General features: G+C 42.6%; 1 protein-coding gene and 2 long non-coding RNA genes across 17 annotated transcripts in view; 1 reads left to right on the plus strand and 2 right to left on the minus strand.

Annotated features, from left to right (window-relative positions):
- The window catches only part of DLGAP2 (DLG associated protein 2), a 401,938-nt gene that overhangs the window by 36,000 nt on the left and 344,032 nt on the right, over positions 1 to 21,906 (minus strand). For all 15 annotated transcript variants that reach the window (XM_080999011.1, XM_080999012.1, XM_080999003.1 and 12 more), the window contains one exon: positions 4,898 to 5,247. In XM_080999011.1, the coding sequence (XP_080855137.1) occupies positions 4,898 to 5,247 (350 nt within the window). The remainder of the gene's footprint in view (positions 1 to 4,897; positions 5,248 to 21,906) is intronic.
- Positions 5,596 to 20,411, plus strand: LOC308473791. The gene is made up of 3 exons (XR_013984324.1): positions 5,596 to 5,664; positions 11,049 to 11,105; positions 19,167 to 20,411. It is a non-coding gene; the product is annotated as an uncharacterized lncRNA (long non-coding RNA).
- LOC308473709 lies at positions 10,952 to 16,284 on the minus strand. Its single transcript, XR_013984227.1, has 4 exons — positions 15,414 to 16,284; positions 12,880 to 13,064; positions 11,412 to 11,452; positions 10,952 to 11,112 (listed from the first exon to the last, which is right to left on the minus strand). It is a non-coding gene; the product is annotated as an uncharacterized lncRNA (long non-coding RNA).

Raw genomic sequence — 21,906 nt, forward strand, 5'->3', positions numbered from 1 at the left:
AAAAAAAAAACCTACAAGAAGATGTAAAGGATGGCAATATTTTCTCAATCTTCTTAAGAAAACTGACTGTATACTATTAGAATGGGTCTTTGGGGCAAACATTTATCCTCTCCAAAGTTAACGTGTTATCCATATTATTACTTAAGCCTATATTTTACTGGTAATGAGATGATTAAAAAGAACATGAAAGTGTATGTTTTAGATATTCATCTGATAGCCAACACCTTGTAGATGTGAGAATAATAGTGAGACCTCTCAACCTGCAAAGTTCCGGCAGTGATCTGGGTTAGACAGTAATGTTGAAAACAGAACCTTGGTATCTTCTTAACTAAATTTAGTTAAATTTAGTTAACTAAATTGATCTTTCTGCTACCCAGCCTTAGAATAAGAACGCCTAGAACCTTGTGGGGTTGTTGTTGTTTTAATTAAAAAACCCAACCCCACAAGGTTCAAAATCCTACGTCATAGGAGCTTTATGAACCTGGCAACGGTCTGGATTCAAATGCCGAAGTGGTGGCATGAATCCACGAGTGTGGTCTTGTGTACTTGCTGCTTATCTCCTCCTATTAGTGAAGGTCACAACAAGGAAGCATTCAATGTGGCTCTTTTGGTCAGTGTAAAGCAAATTAACATATGTAAAGATTCAAGAGAGGCCGACCGAGAGTGGTGGTGGTGTTTTCCGGCACCAGTGTTGCTGTGGCTTACCAGGAGCAGGGCAGGGAGGTTTGAACTGTGTCGATACTCCTGCAAATATCTTTTCTTGTACAAGGCCATGGATGTTCTGCTTTATTGTATGGTGGGGTTGTACCTTACTAAGACATACTCGGAGCAAAGCCCATTGAAATCAATGGACAAGTTAGTCATGACTCGGTTGGATACAAGCCATGGAATATATTCTACATATGAAGAAGAAGAGTTTGGATTTGATATCCTGTTTTATCACTACGCAAAGGAGTCTCAAAGCGGCTAACATTCTCCTTTCCCTTCCTCCCCCACAACAAACACTCTGTGAGGTGAGTGAGGCTGAGAGACTTCAGAGAAGTGTGACTAGCCCAAGGTCACCCAGCAGCTGCATGGGGAGGAGCGATGAAGTGAACCCCGTTCACCAGATTATGAGTCTACCGCTCTTAACCACTATACCACACTGGCTCTGAAATACCTTAGGCGTACCCAACAAAGTAGCTCTGTTAGGGCAAGAATGTTTGGCTGTGTAAAGTAACTTTTTTTGCCCTCTTCTCTCCCCATGTGCTCCCGAAATCTGTTCTGGGTTTCCCTTTAACCCTCTGGAGCAGACTTGAGGAGTTCGTGGGGGGATGGGACGAATGGATGGAGGAGGAAGAGAGGCACAAATAGAACTACTTGGTTGGATCCTGCCCTACAACCATAGGCCTAGCCTGCAGCAGAATCATGGCATCTGGGTTACACCAGTACCAGTGTTTCCTGCAGTGATTACATGACCTGTGAAGGGGAAACACGCATCCATTGGGTGTGTATACTGGGGACCCAAAACTGACTGCAACATTCTGTTGTGTTCCCCTAAAGGTTTAGATATGTGTGTCTCCCCAGTTGGTTTTATTGATGGATTTTATTGTATTTATTTGAATGCAATCAGAGAACACTTGGGATATAAATAAAAATAAAATAAGTATTATGCATGCTCTAAGAGGGGAAATGGCAGCCGAATTCCCGTGGAATTCCCGTAAAGTGTGGGGTGGATCTAAGACAAGGCTGAATTATAAAAGAAAACAAGAGTATGGGGAAGCTCACTTGCAGTGTTCCAAGTAATCTGGAGGGATATTTAAAACAGAGACAATATTTTACTTCCAAATTTCCCTTGTCAGCAGAGAGGCTATAGCGTGGAATAGTGTTGATGGCATAACTCCCGCTGGCTTAAATACTGTACGCATGATTGCTTTTATTCCTCTGAAAATCTGAGTTTTGTAACAGCTCTGTATGAAATTCCTACTAGAGTCGGTAGCTGATTTCCATCTGCAGAGGCAAAAAGGTTAAAATGAAGAGTGTCAAGAGTAGCTCACTGCCTTAAGTTAAGCTGCTGTCCTCCGCACTGCTACCGTTGGCGTACAAACCTTGTTAAAACAGAGTGTGATTTTAAAAATTCAGTAATGAATGAGCCTGCTATGAATGGAAAGACATGCAGGTGCAAGGCAGTGTCACTGCACAGCCATCTAATGAGAAAACTCGGGCTGCCGTTAATCAAATAAGTATGTAAATAAAACCAATTTCTCAGGAGCCTTAAATACAGGCTTCACTGGGAAAACCCACAAGGTTTATGAAGCACATGATTTCCTGTACTGTAAACATTAAAAGTCAGGACGCTTTTATTTATTGCAACCCTGGCAATAGGTATACGACAAAACAAATCTTCTTTCACAAATGGCACAACCATAAAGGGTTTATCCTTAGAGGAATAATTTTACTGCTGTTGGTCTCCTTGCCTCGTGGACCCGGTATTGTCCGTGGGATCTGCCAAATGGATCGTGGAAGAAAGTCTTTGTCCTACTGAAAATATACATTTCAGCTTTCTTTCTTTCTTTCTTTTTTAAAAAGAGTCAATACCTTTGACAAATAATGTTTGTCATTTGCTGTACTTGAAAGGAAGCAATAGACACCAAACATGAGATACCTCGTTGCTATAGAGATTCAACGCTTTCTGTGCAAATTGCTGGGCAAATATGTGAAGTACACAAAACAAAACTAGCTAATAGGAAAAGCTCTTATAAAAGACATCACCTTTAAAGGCGGGACGACTGTACATGACAGATGACAACATCTGCCAGCACCTCCCCTGTTTGAGCAGAGAAGCCTGATCAGGAAAGGAATCCCTTGCAACCCAAACTATCAAAGACTCTTCAAAGCTTTCTTAATTATCATCTATCTAAGCCTCACCCCTTCTCTTTTTTAAATAAATAAATAAGTGACTTCATTGCAGTATTGCAGCGTGAATCGTTAAGAGCTCCACGCTTAATTACTGCCTAAGCATACAGAAAAAGAGCTGACCTGAACATTTTATGTTGACGCTAAATTGAATTCTATACATTAGCTGTAGGCCCGTAGCAAAGTCACAGAGGGAGATATATGGATTTCTATCAAAGCCCAGTGGCATTTTATATGCCTAGGACCTTGGCTAAAGCTGCACATTACCAAACTCCTGGAAGGAGTGCTTTTAGAAGATCTCTTTTAAATGAGACATATCTAATCAGGAAGCTTTTCACGACATCTCTTTAAACCCGGCAATAATTATCGTCACTGGAATGGCTTTTGTCTAAAAGGGGCAGTAATTCTACTTAATGAGGATGGTTTCTCACAAGGCAACCACCATATTCCATTATATTTGAGATGGAGTAGAGACAGTTGTGCTACCTTCGGAGCCGACAGCAATCTCAGCATTCAGCATTTTACCATAAGGAACAAGGTAAAAAAAAATGCAAGAGTGCTCTCCCTCCCATCCTTTGGTAACAAATGAGCTGAATCTAATAAAATGAATTGAACTATTGGGGTGCATGTTACAGAACTCCTGAGATCCTTACAGAGGTCACCCTTATGACCTTTACTTAAATGGACAGTTGTGTTCAAGAGGCTTTCAGTGACCACTGACCTCGAAACCTGACAGCTACTGAAAAATATTATTTTGAACTTTAGATTGGTAAATATTTTATTTAGTCCATTGAATAATCCCAAGGTATACTGGTATTTTTTTTTACCAGCAGTTACCTACTCATTTCAAGAATATATACAAGTAGGCATTAGCACTAGGGCTAACTGTAACTATTATTGCTTATGGAGCATCATTCTTGTGACCAATGGTGCTTAGTAATCACCAGTTGTAAAGGAATATACTCCCAATTGTAACACCATATACACAGCCAAGTATTACTAGTGTAATCCAACTTTTGGTAATAATTCTTGGGGGGATGTTTGCTCACAGCCGCTCACTCTGTATTTCTCCCTCAGCATATGACCAGCAGTAACCTTACAGTTTTGTGGTAGAGTATTTTAAGGCCTGATTCAGATTGCAAAACAAGGTAATACAGTCCTTACAATTTTAAAGTAAGTTTCAAGCAGCGAAAAGCATTCATTTGAAAGCCTCCTTATGTGAAGACTGTCACCATGTCAACAACTGAATATATACAAACTGATGAGGGTCTGTTTCCATATGGAGATGTTTTCAGATGAATAATCTGAAAGCAGGGACTATACCACCTCATGGTTTACTTCCACATCTGCCCTCTGTTTCTTCAAGGTACCCCTCACCAACGAGTGAAAAAGAAGAAGAAAAGTCACTAGTAACATTCAGTTTCTACCACAGTTTCATACATGGGACAGAGCTGCCATGGACATCCTTAAGTATAAGCCTATATGGACAAGTATTTAAAATACTAGCAGAGCAGAAGTGCTTTTAGTTACTGGTGCCTGCACCATGCAATGCAGTGCTCTTCCTTTTCTAGCGAAACATGGAAGAACAAACAGCCTATGTCAGGACTTCTCCTTCAAGGTCAAAAGAGGGTCCATGTTTCTACTAGTGGCAGGATTCTATATAAAGGACTCTGAATTTACAGAGAGGAGGGAGAGGGAGAGAGAGGAACATGTTGCTCACCTGTGTGGCTGAGCAGTATAATTTTCATATCAAGCATTAATGACAGGCAACTTGCCTAGAGATATATTCATTCATTTTTCTCTTTCCAGGCACTGCACATTGGCTGAACCATTTTCTGCATGGCCACATAGCTGTGATGTGAATGACAATTAACGCTAAGCAGCCAGGGAATGTTGCTCAAGTTATTAGGAGCCACTGAAGCTGAATGACTCATTTTGGTACTATTTACGGAGCCGAGGAGGTGAACAGCTTGCCGCAGAACAGATGTTAATGACAGGCTACCTGAATCCCTATCGAAGAGCGCCGACTCTTAAGGAACTCCTCCGCTTTTGACACGAGGATGGCCTTGTCGCTGGTTCGCACTGAGGGGCCGTGGCTCTCAGGCCCGTGGCGTTGCGCCGCAGCCGTTTCCATAGCCAGGTTCATGGCCTTGTTGCTATCCAAGCTGTCCGTGGAATTGTACATCCCTCGACCGTCCTGAGGCCACGGTGAAATCCTCTGAGTCCGGCTATCGTGATAGGCATCCTGGGTGGATTCTGTGCTGCTCTGTGCTGTAACTGAGATGAGTGGCTTTGAGGTTGTACGAGGGGGTACAGGCGGTGGCGTTTTTTTGTAACTTGTGTAAGTTACAGCTACGGAAGAAATTAAGAGAAAGAAAACATGATTAATAATAATAATAATAATAATAATAATAATAATAAACACTGCTGTGATTTATAGGGTGGGTGGGAACTGTCAGAGGAGATTATGCTGCTTAAAAAAACAGGAGGCAATTATGAAATATGCTCATCTGTGAACCTCACAATCAGCACAAATTCCCTCTCACATACAGAATGGGTAGCCATAGCAACAGGTTCATTTCATTTCAAACAGGAAACAATGACTGCGAATGTTCCTCTTGCACAAATGAGAACCCTCAGCCCCAGTGAAGGGGAAAAGCAGCTAGGAGAGAATGCCTGCATCTAAGTTTAAGCAAAGATGGGAGGCCAGAAACAAGGAATGAAACACATGTGCTTGTTGGTGCTCCCACAAATGGCCCAAGAAGGAAGGTATAATTCTTTCCCTCCCCTCAATTCAGTGCTGGAATGAATTATGCAATGACCAAGTGGATTAACGACAGGTTGCAACGATCCTGTAACAAACCCAGCTTCCCAACACCCAGAACCCGTCTAATTTTCAACTATGGAGGAAATGGAAGGAGGGGTGGCAAAAAGAGGGAAGAGAGAGGACAGTGAATTAAAAGCTTCCTTGTGATTTATGAGATGGGGAAATAGTCAAAAGATGAAACATACTACTTGAAACTGTTTTTGCTACTGGACTAGGAAATGGGATGCCCACTAATGAGGATGGTTTTATCCCACCCAGTTTAAACTACCTATTTGGTGACTAATAAGACCCAGAGATAAGACGAGGAATGCCTGGGAAGACAGTTGGTGGCACCCCTACTACTACATAGGCACCTTGCAAAGGGCACTGAGGTTGATTATACAGAAGAGCAGAGTACGGAGCACAGAAGAAAGCCTTGAAAACAAATATCTACTGTTACTGTTATTCACATGAAGCAGGTCTGATTTATTTGCCCAACCCACATAATAATGCTATCTCGCCCAGCAAAGCATGCATAGTTATGTTAGAACAATTCATGGTATAATCTCCATGCGGAAAAGTACTCCACGTTTTATTTGTACAGAAAGTTGGACGGAAACTGGTCTATGCCAGGCACAGCATAGCTGGTGAAGATTCTCCCACTCGCTCGCACTTGCCACAAAAGACACCAAGCAGAAGACAAAATGGCAGCCTAGAAACAAACTGGACTGAAGTTTTGAAAGATACAGCTAGTATTTTGGAACTGTTGACTTGGACCCAGAACTTTGGAAAATGGTTTTAAATGGTTGTGTTTTCTTCTTCCTCAAATTTTATTTACTGGTCTTTAGTCCTACACATGGGGAAGCACACAACTAAACGAACCATTGCCTTAAACACATTGCCTGTGGTCTTTGGATTAAGGGCTGTATAGAAATTTAATTTAATTTAATCAATCAATCAATCAATCAATCAATCAATCAATCAATTAATTAATTAAAGTAACCTGCTCTGGACCAGTCCTCTGTGTCAGCTTCCTGCCAAAAACCACCCTCAGCTACTCATTGTCTCCCAACAAGGCTCACTGGGGCAGTGAGGTGGTTGGCAGGAAACGAATGTGAGATTGAGAGCTCTTAAATTTTTCCTTCAGAATAAAAGTGGCTAACTTAAGCATGTATTTTTAAAAGAGTGCCCACTGGAACACAGACTTGTTTTGTTGGGCAGCGGACAAAAATAAACAAATCCTGTGTGGTTCATTACTCATATGCAAACCTGCAAGAGTAAGATTTGTCTAAAAAGATGATTGACAGATGAACTTCTTCCCTAGTTTCCCCCCGCCCCATCTTTCTGATAGGAAAGCAGACTGTATTCTGCTGAGGATCCACTTGTTGAAATATGATATGTAGTGTACAGTAGTTCCCTTTTTCTGTAACTCCTTTTCAGCCTTTTCCAGCATAACCTGGAGCTGCTTTGTTCCTTCCTCGGGTTCCCAGGTAGGCAGCTTTTTGAAATAAAGGATGGAAATTGGCAGGTACCATTTAAAAGGAGCTCTGCTGCATCAGAGCCAAAAACCCTCACCTAGTCCAGCATTCCTGCCTCTGGTGCTAGAGGTCATACACAGCAATGGATAGCCTTCCACTTGTTTCAATCGATCCTGAATGTCCTCAGATAAGAACTTTCCAGTCAGGTGGGTATAACCACATTGTTCTTCCCAATTTCTGTGTTTTGGTCAGGTTCCTGGAGGCTGGTCCACTAGGTCAAATGGGGGCATTGCCCCAACAATCTCATCTGCCCTCAGCCAGCCCCCTCTTGCCTGTCTTATTGTTTACAACTGGCCAAGGAAGTGGCATTCGCTATATCACCTTTCTCTTCCTTAGTCTCAGTATTGTCTTAATAGAATGCAACAAGCAAAATGGAAAAGAAACCAACACAGAGTCCCACTGCAAGCAAGGTGCCTGACCTCTTTGTAGGACTCAAATGTACAGAAATCTCAAAAAGAGAAGAATGAGGGAACAGAGGCTCACTGAACAGGACCTTGGAAGGTGGCCATCTTGCAAATAGCTTGTCCGTTCACAAACTACTCTTCAGCACAGTTAGTACAGTACACAGAAAGAGAACCGCTTTGCCACAACTAATGTGGAGATGCTGTCATTCATCAGGAGCAACAGGAGGAGGAATTCAGACGACTTGGTGCTTGTGTAAAGAGTTGCTGACACAGTCCCCCCCCCCATCGTCTCTGTTGCTATAGATAAAGAGGAGACCCCCAAAGATTCTATGGGGTGGGGGGGGAGAGAGACATGCCACCCCACAGGAAGAAGTAATAGAGTCAAAAGGAATAATCTACAGCTTTGCGAGGTTTTTTTGGCATAATTGGATGAAATTTGCAGAACTGGAAGCCCCTTCTGCGAAATTTCAGAAGAACAGCTGCCATGATTTCCTTGCACTTTATAGGCTCGGTATGGTCATAAAACAATGTGCTTAACCTTGCCTATTGTTGTATAGTCAATTTGGACGAAAGCAGCATGCATGTGAGAGAAGTGCCGCTAGATAAGAAACCCGCCAAACTAAAGGCAAATAGGTTCATTGTCTTTTCTGCTAGGCACGTTCGAAGTTTCATTGGGGAGAACTGAAAGGGATTTGCTTTCCACCCTGCGGTTTTGCACTCAGAAGTTCAGTGGTTGTGCTCCTAGGGATGGTATTGCAAACAGATCAAGCAAAAGATTTTGGTATGAGAAGGAGGCTGGCTTCTTTTTCTCCTTTTTTGCACAGAAACAGCCTTTTGTGAGGTGGGGGGGGGGCACTGTGCCATAACACTGTCTCACTGTGCTGCCACACAGAGGAAATATTCATCTTCTGGACCCATATTTTCTTCGCCCCCTATCTTTCATAGCCACTTGCTTTGTGTTTATGTGTGTGAAGTTTTTTGAGAGTGGGGGGATGTGTGTTTCTCAATTGTGCTGTGCCCTGCACTCATCCTGCTCTTGCTGTGCGCCTCCTCTGACTCTTCCCTGAGCAAGAGACACCAGTGATGTTTCTATGCAGGTGCCTTCTAAGGCTGTGGCTGGTGTGTTGCTCATGAAACCTTCTTCCTGCTTAGCTGCCCCTACAATGCAGGCAGCTGGCAGAGGTGGGATTTGCTGCCGACTCAAAAAGATCCATGCTCTGCCACTTCTGTGACAACCCAGAATTTGTCATTGTTGTGGGCTTCTGCCATAGGAATGGCATTGGAGGCACAAGCCCTTGGCAATGGAGGCCCCGTGCCCACCACTGGAATATTGCTGCATCTTTGTGGTGGTGACAGGAGCTTTGAGGGCTGGTGAGGCAATCTTCCTCCTCAACCAAATTGTCCAAAAGCACATCGGAAAGCTCTCCTCTTCAGTTTCTCTATTAAGCAATCTGACTTCTCCTCAGTGTCCTGCTTGGTGCACCCGCTTGTAGCAGTGAAGGCTGCGTGTTTGAGTTTTGTGATGGGTAGAACTCAAATAGCTAATGCAGCACCGCTGCAAGACCAGAAAAAAATTAGATTGCTATAACATTTTTTTAAAAAAAACAACTATGGAAAAAAACGTACAAAAATTTCTGCTCTCTGGCACCATCTGGTGTTGCATGCTTATAGCACATTCAAATCGTTGTTTATTTACTAATGTAGCTGAATCCTAAAAGGAAATTAAAATCTGTATTGTATTCTGCTTATCTGCTCACAACTGTGACTGCTTGCATACAGCCTGACAGCCCTGTGCAGACATATAGTGTGTGAGAAATACCGCACAAATAAAGAAGTTATAGGACAGGCAGTTTATGACTGATAAATAAAACAAATTGCTTGAGACGGACAAAGGGATGAAGCAGAACTCAGGGTGAGTGCTTGTGCACTGCACACTTCCAACAATATATGCTACAGCACTAAGTGATAGTGGCATGCGTGTAACTTCCCTCGCCACAAAAGCAGGAGATACATATTATGATAGATAAGTAAAATGAATCAAGTTATACAGGCTCAGAGATGGAGCTATTCTAAGGCAAAGAGGGAGGAGGAATAACGCCGACTACAACTAATTAGAACAATCAACCCATCCATAGACCAAAAAAAGAAAAAGCAGGCAACTCCGAAACAAAATCAAGAGGTAGATTTGAAAAAGACAATAAGAACTGGAGGGGGTGAGGAAAGGGTGAGTAAATAAGAGACTGGCGGTATAAGTTTTGGAATGAGGTAAACTTGTACTGGCGAAACGTAAAATCATTTTTACAAGCCTCCGCTTCACTCTACGAGAACTCGCTCAATGTTACAACGCTGAAGCAGTAGCGGTTGGCCGGGTGCGATGGCGGTGCTTGCCTGCAATATTGTTTACTGAGAGAATGTGGTAAATTGGCAGCCAAATTGGTGTGATGCAAACACACCAGCAGGAGTGCTGAATTGGGTCCATCATGCTGTCCTTTCCCCACCCCTTTGACTCTTGTAAACAGCGGAGACAGCAGTTAAGGGTGGCCAGGAAAGTGCTGCAGCCTTATTAAATGCTAGTGGTCCTAGGAGACCGAACTAACAAATGGCAATAATCACCAGACAGCAAAACTATTACTTTGACATCAGTATCCCAAAGCACCGGGTCAGCGGAGCCATGGTATAATAATTTCCTTTGATTACAGGTTAGACCTGTCAAGCGCAAAGCAACTTTCCCTCCAACCTTAGAGGCATAATTTTGCTTTCAGCAGATACTTCTGTGAAACGTATTCCGTGTTCAGATCAGTAAGGTACTGCAAGGTGTTCCAGATTTTCCACCTTCGGTTCACGGCACCCCACCAGTATCCTACTTCACCTCAGACAAATCCCCAATCCCTTCAAAGTGGTGTGTTTTGCTTCAGAATCCAACCAAATCCAACCCCTAACAAATACTAGACAATGTATCGATTGTGCAGTAATGTCATTTATTTCTCTTTAAAGAAATGGCAGTAAAATATTAGCATCATTAAATATAAATAATGAAGTAATTATTTTTAAAACTTGCATCCGAAATGGTCACATCATTAACACACACATTTTAAAAATGGGTATATTTATTTATCAAGAACTACTGATGGTTAATAATAATTGTTTTTAATTGCATCATAAATCATAATCACAACATAAATTGAAATGTATTTTCACTGAAGTATGATAGTGGGTTAATTTATTATGTTAATTTAATGGCCTATCTATGACTTGAATTAGTCAGCCATTTAAAAAAATTCTATTTCTTAACAATAAAACAAGTAGCAGAAAATGTAATTTTATTTTATTTTTATATACAAAATTAAACATTGATCCACTTTTAATTTTTGGTTTTAAATAATCTCTCTTGTCTTTCCACCACAGGAACAATGTGCAGGTCTTCTGTACTGCTTTCATGAATGGCTTCCTTATCCCATTTGTGTAAGTCCTGTTTGGAAAAAAATGAGATGAAAAATTAAGGATGTGGATAACTTAAAACTGGTCAAACAAGAACTTTTCAAGCTGAACTTAAAGTTGCTAAAAGTTAAAGGTACATTTTTAAAAAGGAAATTTACAAACAATGCTTTTCCTATGTTAAGTTAGTTGTTGTTCAAAGTTCTGTTACAGGTCAGTCAGTAAAATGAAATCTGTTCAAGGCCAAGTTGTGTTCACTATGTGTTCCCCATAGTTAAGTACATGTGATGAAGAAAGCTGCAATTGTGTAATATTAAACATAAAAACACTCACACTGGTGTTGAGGGAAATCTTTTTGCTTCACCAAGACGTTACTGCAGAAAGGAAAGGACGACTGAAATGAATTTTAAGTAGAAAAATCTGCACAAGTTAAAATGCAAGAATATCAGACAGATCTGATAAGCAGAGTTAGGCAGATATAAGCCCTATAGTTTATCAATAGCCTCAAAAACACCAACTGCATAGCATTATACTGCTTACAGTATAATAAACTGCACTGCAGAACAGCTTTGGCTTACATGATAAGGTATGCAGTGGAGCAGAGTTGGGGGAAATCTGCGGTCACCCATATATTGTGGGCCACAGCTCTCATCATGCCAGACCATTGGGTATGTTTGCTGGAGCTGATGGGAGGCCCAAGGCCCTATAGCTTTCTAGATGTCTGTGGGCTGTCCTCCGCAGCCTCCCTGTTGTTGCTGCCAACGCTACCTGCTATAGATGGGGTGCTCTCAAGGACAGGCTACTGAGTCTTAGCTTCTCCCGCTTCTCCTGCTAGTCACCCAGTCAGGTGGCCAGGTGTGTGCTCACTGATCTCTTCCTTCAGTAGAGAGAGTGACACACATGCATGTGCACCAAAACACCTGTGCATCGTGTCCTTTCCACTCAAGATTTATAAATGTCCTGGGCTGGGCTTGAGAAGTTCAGGAGGCCTCCAAGTCATTCTTCTTCTTCTTCTGAGAACACACACCAGATACCTTCAAAAATGTGAACCAGGTTTTTGACCTTTACATTCTCTACAACCTGGTGATGTGGCAAAGATATCTGCAGCCAGAACTTCCATGATCTCGACTCCTTCATGTTATCAGGAGCATTCCACTTCTCCTGGATCACCCAATCCCTTACTTTAGAGCAGGCTTCCTCAAACTCGGCCCTCCAAATGTTTTGAGACTACAAGTCCCATCATCCCTGACCACTGGTCCTGCTAGCTAGGGAGCATGGGAGTTGTAGGCCAAAAACATCTGGAGGGCCAAGTTTGCGGAAGCCTGCTTTAGAGGCTACCATGAGAGTGGGGTGGGCCCCCATTGTGGACATATGTGTGGGTGGCAGTCTTGGAAGGGGGCACATCATTCCATGAAAAGGCAGGGCTCTGGAATGGGTGACGCTGCATCATCACCACTGGCCAAGACATGAATAGTTTGATAGCAGACTATTGTGATTCAGAGTGGCTTGGACTCTGCTGGAAGGTCTGCCCTCCTATTCAGTCCATCACCCCAATCTGATTTGGAAACAGCTGCTCCTTTGTTCTAATAGTGTTTAGGATGCAGGTGGTCTTAGGATGGACACAAGCTCAGAAAGGCTGCAAAAACACTGCCTCAATTCCACCCACCCCAGGCTTCTCTAACCACTAAAGGTCACCCCGTCCCCTAAACTCAACCTTCTCTTAATCCAACCAACTACTGTACTCTCAATGGCCCACTCACCCCATAACCCTGCCCTCCCAGACCCATTCATTCCAACCCACCTCTGGATGCATCCTGCAGGGCTGCTGCCTCTGCCCACACTGCTGCTGCCACGCTGCCAATCTTGCCACTCTTGACGTTATCAGATGAGCCCTCTGTCATGGTTGCAGGCACCGTGGCTTCTGCGACATGTAATGTCATGCTGTGAGGTATAATGTTATTCTTTGCATTGTTGCCAGAAGGCATCCTGGAAGTGACAGAGAATCCGTCTATTTTCTGCCCCCACCCTGAGCAAAACAGGGAGGCCTTTTTTTTTTGTAAGTGGGTACACATTTTCATGTAACACAGTAGCCTATTTTCAGCTCCATACTATTGCTGACAATTCTGCCTATAAGTATACAATGGCTTCCAAAAACTTAAACAAGTGACATTTGCACACTTCCTACACATAATGGTGTAACGGGGCATCTATGTCTCTCCTTCCCCCGGCTTCTCCCATAGATGAAATGTCATATATGAAATAATTCAGTGGCACATACAAAGTATGTGCATTTGGTTCAGTTAAAGTTGATCTGTCTTGGTAGTAATCATAACCATAACCGCTACTGGTTGCCATACGTCCAGAGGTTCCCAGACATCTCTGGAATACTGCAGTCAGAAGCAGTGTCCGGGTGGAAATTGCTAGAATGTCCAGGAAAACCCATGTCAGCAGTGTCAGTTTTTGGCTCAACAACTTTTCTGTCCTGCTTTTCACTGTTTGAACCTTACCATAGCAAAGCTAAAGGTTATGCAATGCTTTCGCACTCACCAGCCGCAATATATACAGAATATACATTCATAAAAGAAACTGCAAAACAATTTCCTCAAAACTCTAGATCAGAATTGGATTGTTTACCTCAGATACAACACTTGCAGTCCATGGAAGTCTATGGTGGGCTAGAATTACATAAGCGAATTGTTTGCTGACAAAAAGAACAAAGTACCCAGAAGAATAATTCATCCGTGCAATGGTTTTGGTTTGTACAGAGAACATGGCAAAGCACAGTCTCTGTTTATGGTGCAGCCTCATGGATATCACTGGGACTGTGTTAGCATAACAATCATAGTACCATTGAATTTGAAGGGACTCCCAAAGTTCATCTAGTCCAATGCCCTGCAATACTGAAATCTCAGATAATCCTTGAATCATACTGGGAAAGAGTTAACATTTTAGCTATGTTACATTGGCTCTGATCTAGAAGAATGGACAAGGTGGAGTTGCCTTGCAACCCTTGGCTTAGCATGCAAGCAATTCTGAACTGAATACTTTGAAATGTGTGTGAACTCATTGTGTGGCTTGATAATTAAAATAGGAAGATATATATCGGGGAGGGGGGGATATAATCATTTGCAGCTGATGAAGAACACAAAAAAGTTGGGATACAGGAAGATTTAAGAATAAAACACAGAACACCCTCCCTATGTAAACGGTTGCTTAGATTTAAACAGACTCTGCTTAGCCCCTTAGTGATGATTAAAGGAAGATGTTGAGTTCTAACTGGTAGCAAAGCAATGTAAGATGGGATCAGTTTGCTTTCTAACAGTCCCATGGATGAGTTTTCCTGTTTTGTTTTTCAGTTCTGCAACAATCCTCGATTGTTGGCGTTTCAACGAGCTGCAGTTTGCAGAACTGCATTTGCTTGTATTCCGGCATAGGAATCACCCACAAAAAGGAGTTCTTGTGGATATTTCACACCATGTCAAGAGAATTGGCAACGAGAGATTGCTGTAAAGGTGTGGTGGGATATACAAGGTCGCTCATGTTCTTGGGCTTGTATAACATGCAGCCGACTCTCATTCCCTGTGTTCGCTCTTCTGTTTGGTGGAAGTGGCTCAGAAAGAAATCAGATGGCTCTGCCCAAACTGGTGTTATACATGTCCTGCACTTTAAACCGGTTTACAGTGGTACCTCGGGTTACATACGCTTCAGGTTACAGACTCCGCTAACCCAGAAATATTACCTCAGGTTAAGAACTTTGCTTCAGGATGAGAACAGAAATCGTGCTCCGACGGCGCGGCAGCAGCAGGAGGCCCCATTAGCTAAAGTGGTGCTTCAGGTTAAGAACAGTTTCAGGTTAAGTACGGACCTCCGGAACGAATTAAGTACTTAACCCGAGGTACCACTGTATATGTTGTAGCTCTGTTCAAGTTTATCCAAACGCACCAAAATATCCACATACTAGACAGGAAAGCACCATGGCGGCAGTTTTAACTGGAGTTTTAGCCAAGTGGAGGTCACATTCATGAAAGCCCTCAAAGACATGCAGCGTTCTAATCTCCCCATAAATCCCCTCTTACTTGGAAGCAGTAATCACCTTTCTTCCTATGAATCAATACAAACACAAGCCTAAGTGGAAACTATCTGGGCTGACAGAGATAAAATTTCACTTGGATTTCACTTACTACCTCTTGCTAAAAAGGCATGGGGAACGTATTGCATTTTCTATGTAACAAGCCTCATTCATCAAAGGCTCATTTGTGCCTTGCCTTCAAATTGTTGTCGCCGTGCAAGGTGGCAGGGAGGTGGGGGCGGCAATATATAGCAAGCATCACTTACGAGACAGCCAGGAGGGCTTGCGTTTCAGTCAGAGAGAACTTCCCCTTCGCCCAAGATTAAGTTGCAGCAATCAGAATTTTCAATTAAATCTCCATTTTCTTGGCAAGTGTGAACAAAAGGTGAGATGAGTCCCTGGAAGAGGTTAATCGTACCTTAGATCTTACACGTAGTTTCTCTGAGTACAAAGAGCTACATTTCCTGGATTATATCCATCTGCACAAAAAGCATGGAACCAAACAGAACCATTCATACCTCAGCAAAGTTCTGACCTTAATAGTTGGGGAAACTATTTAAGCAAGTTTATAATTTGGCGTGCTCCAAGGTGAAAAGCGGGGAGATTTTCAGACATTTCCCAACAAATGGGAGGTAAATAGGATTTACCTCACTGATTTATAAATGTCTCATGTTCAGTACAGACATGGAACTCACTCACTCTGATTTATGGCTGTACTTTAGAAAGCAAATTCAATTTTTTTTTTAGTTATGACAGTTTTAGCTGTAAATATGTCATTTTCTAATTAAATAATGACCCCTTTTAAGATTCTTCTATGACGTCCTGTCTCATTTTAGGGAAAATATTCTTATACTCCACAGAGACATGTGGGTTGTTGGGTTTTTGTGGGTTTTTTTTTAAAAAAGGAAGTCAGAGACATCTTCTTTCACAATCTGCTTGCCTTTTCTTTCCTTTTTAAGGAAAAGGGAAGCAGGAAAAACACAGATAAGGTTTGCTTAAGTGTACTTGTAAGTGGAACTCTGTCTTCCTCTTGTGTTCTCCTGTGGGACTGTCTAGAACAGTGTGGGGTATGACTGCAGAAGGAAGAGGGAATCAACAAATATCACCTCCCCCATTTCCTCCAGTGGGACCCTCGGCTGGACCTTGGCTCTTTCCATAAATTGAGGAGCGTGGCTCAAACCCATATAAATGACAGGAGGACTACAACATGAATTATTCATCTCACAGACAGTCACTCAAAAGCTGTACTTAAGACATTTCTGTCCTCTGTTTTGAAATGTCCACAATGAAATTCTGCAACCTAACTTGTGGAACACTTTGGAACAGGAGATGCAGTTGGCCTCCTCTCTTACGGTGTTTTTACTATATGGCAAAAACGTTCCTGTTTATGTAGATGTTTGTGTTACCAGATAGATACCAGATGCTTATACCAGAGGATTAAATTAATATAATATATAAATATATACAAATTTAATTTTATACTATATATATATTATAAATTAGCGTAGTGTTTTGTTTCCTGAGCACAGATTTGAACAGTAACAGAGATTTAACACCCCATAATTAGTTATTCATAAATTTATCACGAGTTTGGGATTACTCAGTCGAATAAAACTCCTAATTGTAATCCATTGCTTCCCATTCTTGTCCTTACATATCTTTCATGACTTTTATGTTATTCTTTTGCTCTCAGTGGTTAACTCACCATCCATTCATGTACCTTCTGATTCTGCTGCTACATTAAATAATGGTTTAAGAAATGATAACATGTTCGAAGAAAAGCTCAGATATTTATTCCAAATGGAAATGACCCACAGGGTCCAAACAGATGACCCAGCTTCACCACGGTGGGCTCCTGATGTTCTTCTTCCCCTGTTTTGTCTGGCTAACTGAGAAGAATTTTGTTCCTTCTACACGCCAGCCTTTTTTAAAAGCAGAGGTGGGAAGGGGTATGTTAATTTTGTTCTCATTTAGCTTTGTTATTCGCATAACAGGCCTCTAGAACACATGACTCAGAGCAGGGCTTTCAGCGTGGCTTCCCCTGTTTTGTGAAAGAGCATTTCTGCTAAGATATGGCAAGCACCCACTATTTGAACTTTCCATTTTCACCAGCTGGCTGGATTGTTTTGTGTGCGTGCGTGCCTTGGGTATGCCTTGGTATTGTTTCAAACCTATCTTCAGCTATTTTTTTCCCCAGTCTTGCTTTTAAACCTATATTAAGTTGTTCTCATCGTACGAACGACAATTACCTTGAAATTTCTATGGAAGGTGATTCATAACAGAACAATACGATGGCGTAAACTATGCGCTATTACCATTTTCCTACCAATTTAATAATTAAGTTAATTGTTAGTGACGTATTAATACTAAGAAATCTAACTTCACCCATTCATATGTGTGTGTGAGAGAGAGAAATCTGTATCTTGGCAGCATTTGTATGGAGGAAAAATAGTGGGGCTGCAAGAGATTGTGAGAGCTGTAGGCCTTTGGGAGGAAAAGGGAAATACAGTGGTACCTCGGGTTACATACACTTCAGGTTACATACACTTCAGGTTACAGACTCCGCTAACCCAGAAATAGTACCTTGGGTTAAGAACTTCACCTCAGGATGAGAACAGAAATTGCACGGCAGCAGCCCAGTGGCAGCAGGAGGCCCCATTAGCTAAAGTGGTACCTCAGGTTAAGAACGATTTCAGGTTAAGAACGGACCTCCAGAACGAATTAAGTTCTTAACCTGAGATACCACTGTATTAATATAGTATGAATAGACCTTTACATGAATCATCCATATGCTGTCTTTCCTATCTGGCTTACAGGCTCCGGTAACCCGGAAATAGTGCTTCAGGTTAAGAACTTTCCTTCAGGATGAGAACAGAAATCGTGCTCTGGTGGCACGGCGGCAGCAGGAGGCCCCATTAGCTAAAGTGGTGCTTCAGGTTAAGAACAGTTTCAGGTTAAGTACAGACCTCCAGAACAAATTAAGTTCTAAACCCGAGGTACCACTGTAATGTTGCCATACCTTGGTAGGGTTGCCATACCTTGAAGAACAACCCTACCCAACAGCCCAGGCCTTGGAAAGAGGTGAGTGGGTGGCGGCCAATGCCACGCCCATGCACCCCTTTCCCCAGCTCGGACTGGCAGCGGCCAAGGAGGGCAGAGCAGCCTGAGCCCAAGCAGCCCAAACCACCGGAGCCCAACTCCCCCCCCCCAACCCAGACATTTCCTTTAAAATGTAAAAATCTGTCCGGATGGGCATGTTGGCCCCTCAAAAGTGGTTTCCCCAGACATATGGCAACCCTAATGTTGGGTATTCTTAACAGGAATGGGATAGCCAGGTGAGGCACAAAGAGGAAGCCAAAGAAGGAGGAAAGTCAAAGATGTTCAGAGGATAGGATAAAATTCACATATTCATATGCTCACCAGCCAGATCTTGGTGCACGTATCTTAACACTGGTTAAATAGGTTAAACTAGCATTGTTTGTTTCTTCTTCAAAGGGCGTTACGATTCTACAAATTTGTAAAATCTGTTAAGTCCATCGAAAAGCTGTGCCGCGCATTGCACAAAAATAAACTCCATTTGCCAGCACAGGAACACTTAGCGTAAAGGGTAATATTTGTGTATGCCGTGTAGTTAATGCTGCTTTTCAAAAGTTTTAAATCAAATAAGATCTCAAGGTCACCCACCTGGATACTTGTATTATAGTGAGAGAGAGAGAGAGAGAGAGGGGGGGGGGAGAGATGTGGGCAACACTAGACTCAAGGTATGTTCAACGGATGACAAAAAAGGCTTCTATTTTAGTTCTGATAATTAACAATAAATTATAGTGCAGCAAGCAGTTAGCATCCTGAAGCGAATTATTGACAGCAGCTTCTTTGTGTCCCCCTACCCCTTTCTCCCTCTAGACAATCCATATTTCTATCTGATAGGAAACAGAATTTAACGTTCTGTGCAGCAAAAGCTGGCACAACCTCAAAATCTATAAACACTGTGTCACACAGGCTTTCTATCCTTTTTGCAGAGGATAAAGTGTCAACCTAATTCCTTAGAGTTCCAGCAGCACTAATTAAGCAGAGTCGCAGAGTGAATCATAGCAGTGGAGACCCTGGTGGTATGTATTCATTTTATTGTTCTTTTTTTTTATTATTCCCTTAAATGCACACATGCAGTGATCACAAGGATGTCAGGAATTTTAACACCAAATTTCATGTTTTTGCAAAACGAAAGCTGTAATGAAATTGCTCGCCCAAATCCACAAAATTCTCCTTTGAGAATATCCGCTCCCCTGGGACTCTGGGTGGGTGGCCCTTGCTGAATGGCAAAGCTGCGGCGGGTTCGGGGAGGCTGGCATCTTCTGGTGTGGCCGGGGTGTGTGTGTGATGGGCACTTGGTGCTGTGTCCACCTCTAGCCTTGTCAGGCTCCCCGGCTAGGGAGGGCAGTGCCTGCTAAGCCAATAAGAGGCAAGGACTTGGGGGCTGCGACCAGCCCTCCTGAACACTTGTCACTTGGATTTCTCTGCCAAGAAATCACTACTTGTCTGTCATGTGTCATTGTACATCACAAAGGATTCTGGAGCACATTCAAGGAGTCCGCTCACTCCATCTTCCCTTATGTCTGGCTGGATGATGAGGAATGGTTCCAGCAGGAGAACCCCCTAAGGAAGCCTCAGAAGGGGAAGGCTCCAAGCCAGGTGTTGAGACAGGTCAGAGGAGGAGGAGGAGGAGGAACGGACGCAGAATAGTTGGATGCTGAACAAGCAATGGGCTTGAGTGAGAGAGAAGAAGAGGCAGAAAACACTGCAGATGTAGGACAGGCAGCTGAGGAGGAAAAGGAGGGGGCTGAGGCTGCAACAGATTCACAGGAGCTTGCCAGTCCTATTGTATTCAGCTCCCATCCCTCCTGGTCTCCAAGGACTCAGACTTTTGCATGTAGCAGGACAACAAGCCCATAGCTCACAGGAGGCCCCTCCTCAGTGGAGTTTAAGACTGAAGGGAAAACAGCCAGAAGGGGAGGAGGTGTGAGACCCAAGATCATCAGTTCTGGCAACTGCTTTACTGGGGCCAGTCTCGCCGCAGTTTTCTCTATTTGTATTCTGTTTCCTTGAATAAAGAATCAGTTTTACTGCTCATTCCTGAGCCTCTGTGCTGACCAGCAGCTGAACCAGCCCTGACACCTTACGGCTGCACATGGCAGAAGATCATCATCATCAGCAGCAGCAGCAGCCAAGCTGTCTTTTGGGAAACCTGTCCACAAGGAACCACTGAAAAGCTTCATTTGACAGTTGGATGACAGTGAGATCCTACATTTGATGACTGCCAAAAGAAGTGCCAACAAGTCTAAGGCATTCAAATGTTGGATTTTGAGGTAAAATCTATGAAGGCAGCATCGTTTTTCTCAACAGAAGAGGAAGAGGAAAAGCTCTATGAATGTATACAGAATATATTCTCTTAGGCACTCATAATGTTCCAGTGATTAATTGCACCTCCTGTAAAGATATCCTTAAGGTATCGTTAGAATAAGTGTCACTTGTGACAAAGCCACATCCAGCACTGTGGATTTCGAGCGACCTTGAACGAAATATTTGAGGGCCTTGCGATTCCAGCAGTGTCATGTTCCCTCCTGCTGTGTGATCATGCTTCGACTCAACTGGATTTAGAAATGCAGGCAGATATATAATTACATTCATAAAAGTATTTAGTAGCTAAAAGTGTCTGTGTGAATCAAGGCATTTAGAAAAAAAATGTTCCCTGCTATTCACCTACAGTTAGAAGAGTCTGATGCCCCCAAAGCGCTGACCTCATAACAGCTGGTTTTATGGGGTCAGCGAGATGACTGATTGAAATTGATCTGCATAATTCCATGGGGCATAACCTTGCGCAGTTTCCAGGAGGCTATCTAGCTACTGTTCACTTTATCAACCCCAAGAGCAAAAGTTCCCAGCTCTTTCTCAATAACCTTTTAACTGCAAGCCAAGAATGGTCGAGGGTGTTTGTTTTACAAACAGCCTTTCAAGTCGTATCCCACTAATGCAGCTGAAATCAGCTGCAACACTCCTGCTATCGGTCCTAGGATCAAAATTGAAGAGGCCAGAAGCTGAGCTTTTTCATTTGGGGTTTTTCCTTCGGGACTCATTCTTCTTGATAGTTTGTCAGGACCTCTTTGACAGTTTTCAAGATGCACTACAAAACTCATTTATTTCCTATAGTACCAAAGAGTTCTCCTTAGATTTCTTGTTGCTTTCGCTTTTTAAGATGGCTGAAATCCCATGTAAGTTTACCAGGAATTAAGAACCATTCTGATTAACAGAGATAGCTCTTTCCAGCTACGCCAGTTACTCCTCTGGTTTTCAATAACGACACATTGAGGCTGTATCACATGTATTAAATTCTTGCCCCCTAAATGGTGATCTCTGCCAGACCTTTGCTCCCCCAAATTAGTTTTTTCTGGATCCTCTACAATCAACCTCCCCCCTCTCTATGATTTAGTTCATTGTGATTTTATTAAGGAATGTTGAGGTTACTTGCAAACTGCCTTGTGGGGTTTGTCTTTATCTTGAAAGGTGGGATTAAAAAAATAAAGGAATCGTGCAGTCCAGCGAGGTCTGTGATATTTCTGAACAGGTAGTTTTCCCCTGCTTAGAAACTTAGGTCAACTAAAAAAGCCAGGGTGGGGGACATATTAAGGCAGCTGGTTCAAATGGCTGCAACTCCAGGAAACCTTGTCTTTTCAACCCAAAGAAGATAGTTTCAGCTCTCTAGGA

This window comes from Podarcis pityusensis (genome assembly GCF_964106645.2).
Source record: "Podarcis pityusensis genome assembly, chromosome: 3".
Taxonomy (NCBI): Eukaryota; Metazoa; Chordata; class Lepidosauria; order Squamata; family Lacertidae; genus Podarcis; species Podarcis pityusensis.